General features: G+C 53.6%; 1 protein-coding gene across 1 annotated transcript in view; it reads left to right on the forward strand.

Moving 5' to 3' along the window:
• LOC119412087 (calcium-dependent secretion activator 1-like) overlaps nucleotides 1–4,641 on the forward strand; it is a 780,001-nt gene that overhangs the window by 547,796 nt on the left and 227,564 nt on the right. The window contains 1 exon segment of the mRNA XM_037679064.1: nucleotides 1,047–1,068. Within this exon segment, the coding sequence (XP_037534992.1) occupies nucleotides 1,047–1,068 (22 nt within the window).

Raw genomic sequence — 4,641 nt, forward strand, 5'->3', positions numbered from 1 at the left:
CCCCCCCCCCCCCCCCCCCTCAAGAATCGCCTCCAGGCGACCTGAGACGCTTGTCGGGATGACTCTTGAAGAAGGAGGTGATGAGGCTGGGGTCGAGGATGAAGGATCGGGGAATCCATGACCTCTCCTCAGGACCGTACCCCTCCCAATCGACGAGGTACTGGAATCCTCTGCCCCTGCGTCGCACGTCGCAGATGGATCGGACCGTGAACGCAGGGTGGTTGTCGATCAGGCGGGGTGGAGGAGGGAGGTCAGAGGGAGGACACAGAGGACTGGTGAGGACTGGCTTGACCTGGGACACATGGAAGGTCGGGTGGATCCTCATGGTCCTAGGGAGCTGTAGCCTCACCGCAGAGGGGCCGATGAGCTGGGTGATGGGGAATGGGCCGATGAAGCGTGGAGCCATCTTTCGGGGGGTGTCCTTGAGAGGAGTGTCCCGGGTGGACAGCCACACTTCTTGGCCCACCTGGTAGAGAGGGGCCGAGGAACGTTGACGGTCAGCGGCTTTCTTCATCTGGGCAGCCGTGCGTACCGCACCTGGCGCCAGACCCTGCGGCACCGTCGGAAATGATGCTGCACGGAGGGCACCGCGCAGTCCACCTCTTGGCCGGGGAACAGAGGAGGTAGGTAGCCTAAGGAGGCTTCGAAAGGAGACAGGCCGGTGGCGGTGGAGCGATGGGTGTTGTGGGCGTACTCAACCCAAGCCAAATGGTGACTCCAGGCTGACGGGTCCTTCTCTGCCATGCAGCGCAGGATGGATTCCAGTTCTTGGTTGGCCCGTTCAGCCTGGCCATTCGACTGTGGGTGGTAGCCCGAGGTGAGACTCGTGGTGGCTCCCAGTGTCCTGCAAAAAGAGCGCCAAACCTGGGACACGAACTGTGGTCCACGGTCCGACACGATGTCTGAGGGGATACCGTGCAGTCGGACCACGTGCTGCGTCAACAGGTGCGCCGTCTCCATTGCAGAGGGGAGCTTGGACAGAGGGACGAAGTGGACCGCTTTGGAAAAGTGATCGATTATGGTTAGAATGACTGTGTTACCTTCAGAGGGTTGGAGTCCGGTAACAAAGTCCATCGAGACGTGGGACCACGGACGGCTCGGGGTGGGCAGAGATTGCAGGAGGCCGGAGGGGGGTTGAGTGCCCGTCTTATTGCGGGCGCACGTGGGACAGGCAGCAACGAACTCACGAATATCCGCAGACATGGCTGGCCACCAGAAGTGAGTCCTGGCCAGGGAGATCATGCGGGTGGAACCTGGATGACATGAGAGTTTGACATTGTGAATCCAGTGTAGTACCTTTGGGCGTAGAGCAGTAGGCACGAACAAGGTTCCAGGGGGGCCACCACCAGGGTCTGGTTCCACCTTCCAGGCTTCCCGGATCTCCTCTTCGATGGGCCACGTGAGGGCCCCAACGATGCAGGTGGAGGGAAGGATGGTTTCCTTGGTCTCCATGTTGTCAGGGGGGGCGAACTGGTGGGACAGTGCGTCCGGCTTGACGTTTTTGGAGCCGGGCCTAAAGGTGAGAACGTAGTTGAACCTGGTGAAAAACAGTGACCAACGTGCCTGGCGGGGGTTCAGGCGTTTAGCGTCCCGCAGATAAGTCAAGTTTTTATGATCAGTCCAAATCAAAAACGGGGTCTCCGTGCCCTCCAGCCAGTGCTGCCATTCCTCCAGTGCCAGCTTAACTGCCAAGAGTTCACGGTTTCCCACGTCGTAGTTTCGCTCTGCTTGGGATAAGCGTTTAGAAAAGAAAGCGCAGGGATGGACCTTGTTGTCCTCCGAGGATCGTTCAGACAGCACCGCCCCTACCCCTGTATCCGAAGCGTCAACCTCAAGGATAAACTGTCTGCGTGGATCAGGGTGAGAGAGGATGGGCGCAGAAGAAAATAAAGTCTTTAATTTAAAGAAAGCAGTCTCAGCCTCAGGCGACCAGATAAACGGTCTGGAGGTGGAGGTGAGCTGAGAAAGAGGGGCGGCCACTCGACTATAATTTTTAATAAAGCGTCTATAAAAGTTTGCGAAGCCCAGGAAGCGTTACAATTGTTTCCTGGACTCGGGTCTAGGCCATTCGACCACAGCTTTAGTCTTTTCTGGGTCGGTCCTGCAGTGGCCTTCCCCAAAAATGAAACCAAGGAAGGGAACCAAGGAGACATTAAATTGGCACTTCTCGGCCTTAAGGAATAACTGGTTCTCCAGTAACCTCTGGAGAACCCTCCTTACCTGTTCCACATGCAGAGCGGGGTCACGGGAAAAAATAAGTATATCGTGTAGGTAAACAAACACAAAGTCGCCGATGAAGTCGCGCAAAACGTCGTTCACGAGGGCCTGAAAAACCGCGGGGGCATTTGTTAAACCAAAAGGCATAACTAAATATTCAAAATGGCCGAGGGGTGTTTTAAATGCTGTTTTCCACTCGTCGCCCTCTCTTATGCGAACGAGGTGGTAGGCATTTCTTAAATCCAATTTGGTAAAAATAGTGGCGGATTGCAATTGCTCATGTAGGGAGTTGATTAAAGGGAGTGGATATTTGTTTTTGACAGTGATGTTGTTCAAGGCGCGATAGTCGATGCAGGGACGTAAAGTCTTATCTTTCTTTGAAACAAAGAAGAAACCTGCACCGACGGGAGACGTGGAGGGACGAATAATACCAGAGTCGAGGGACTCGTTGATATATTCTTTCATGGAGTCCCTCTCAGGACCCGAGAGATTATAAAGTCGGCTAGACGGCAAGGGGGCGCCAGGGAGTAAATCAATGGCACAGTCATAGGGACGGTGAAGAGGGAGTGATAAGGCTCTCTGTTTGCTGAACGCCGCCGCGAGGTCGTGGTAGGCAGAGGGAACAGCGGAGAGATCTACTTTCTCACTAGGAGAAGTGACCATTGGCTGCCCGGCGATCGCGGAGCGCAGACAGTCTTTGAGGCACTTATTGCTCCACTTCTCAACTCGCCCTAGCTCCCAATTAATGTCTGGGTTGTGCGTCTTTAGCCAGGGGAAGCCTAAAATTATCTGAGAAACGGAGGAGTCGAATACAAAAATGTCAGTCATCTCATGGTGGTTGCCAGAGATGATAACATGAAGCTCGATGGTTTTCTGTTGGACGAGCGCCAACGTTTTACCAGTTACACCGGAAACAGAAATAGGAGGGATCTCGCGAGTGGGTAAAGAATATTTGGCAACCAGGTCCGAACTGATAAGGTTTTGTTCGGCGCCCGAGTCAACCAAGGCCAATAAGGAAACACGAGAATTGTTTATTTGAATTACTGTGGGCAAGAGGAGTTTAAATGGGGAGGTAAGAGCTGAGTTACCCACTAGTATCTCCCGCTTTACTGGTGGGCTCGCTCGTTTCCCCGAAACGGGCAGAGAGGTAAATAATGACCGGGGTTGCCACAGTACATGCAGAGGTTAGCGTTTCTACGGCGCTCTCGCTCTTCAAACGTCAACCGTGTTCGCCCAATCTGCATGGGTTCTGGCTCAGGAGGCACGAGAAAATTGCTCTGGGGAGACAAACAAGAAGAATTAATACCCGGGGACGTTTTCAAAAGATGATTTTCCTTCGCTGTTTTAAAATAACGAGGTTCACCTGAAGGGGCCGCGAACCCGGAAGTGGAAGGTTTCTGGGAGTTGTAGTCCCGTTCTCGCCTCCGCTCCCGGAAACGGTCATCAATGGAAATGGCCATATCGATTAGTTGGTCAAACCCTTCCGGTTCGTCTCGTGCAGCGATTTGGTCTTTCATCTGGTCGGAGAGAGAGTTTAGGAACGCACCTTGGAGAGCGAGTTCGTCCCACCTCGTTTGAGCTGCCAGGATCCGGAACTCCAGGGCGTACTCAGAAACAGGACGGTGGCCTTGACGTAATCCCAGGAGACGTTTCACTGCGTTTGAAGCCTGCAGGGGGCGATCAAAGATCCGTCGAAACTCCTTCAGGAGTTGGGGGTAAGTAGCCGGGGGGTCCACGTGGGACTGCATGAAAGAAGTAGCCCAACGTAGAGTGTTACCTTTGAGAAGGTTAATAAAGTAAATAATTTTTGCAGAGTCTGTGCTGTAGAGAGACGGGGCTCCCTCGAAAACGAGTCTGCACTGCAGCAGAAAACCCCCACATTGGTCAGGATCTCCGGCGAACAGTTCAGACGGTTTGACGAGCAGCTGTGGACCATGAGAGGTTGCGACAGGCGTCTCACGAGGGACGCTGGGGACAGGCGTGTCGGTCGGATCTGGAGGAAGAGGAGGTAGAAGTTGTTGATTGAGGGAGTAAATCATACCTCCGAGTTCCTGCATGTTGGACTGGGCTGCACGTTGCTGGGTCAGAACCTGTTGCAACATGGTCTCCAGTCTGGAGATCTGTTCCACCTGTGAGATGGTGGTTGTCTATTTGCTCCCGGTCTCATTCTGGGTCTGTTTTGGCTGGAGCATTTCTGTCATAACCGAGGGGAACCCAGATTTGTATGAGACCCGGAACGAGACAGACTCAGGTGGAATACAAAAGAAACGGTGTTTATTTACAAGTGCAAAAGACAACAGTTCTGATACAGCTTCTCTGCAGCTCCTGGAGGAGGTAGAGGAGGACAGTCAAGACGAGGCAGAGTTCCTAATAGCTAAAAGATTATTTTCTGTGAATCTCTTACAGTTTGATCCAGAGGTGGGT

This window comes from Nematolebias whitei, chromosome 7, assembly GCF_014905685.2.
Source record: "Nematolebias whitei isolate Nwh7 chromosome 7, NemWhi1, whole genome shotgun sequence".
Classification (NCBI taxonomy): Eukaryota; Metazoa; Chordata; class Actinopteri; order Cyprinodontiformes; family Rivulidae; genus Nematolebias; species Nematolebias whitei.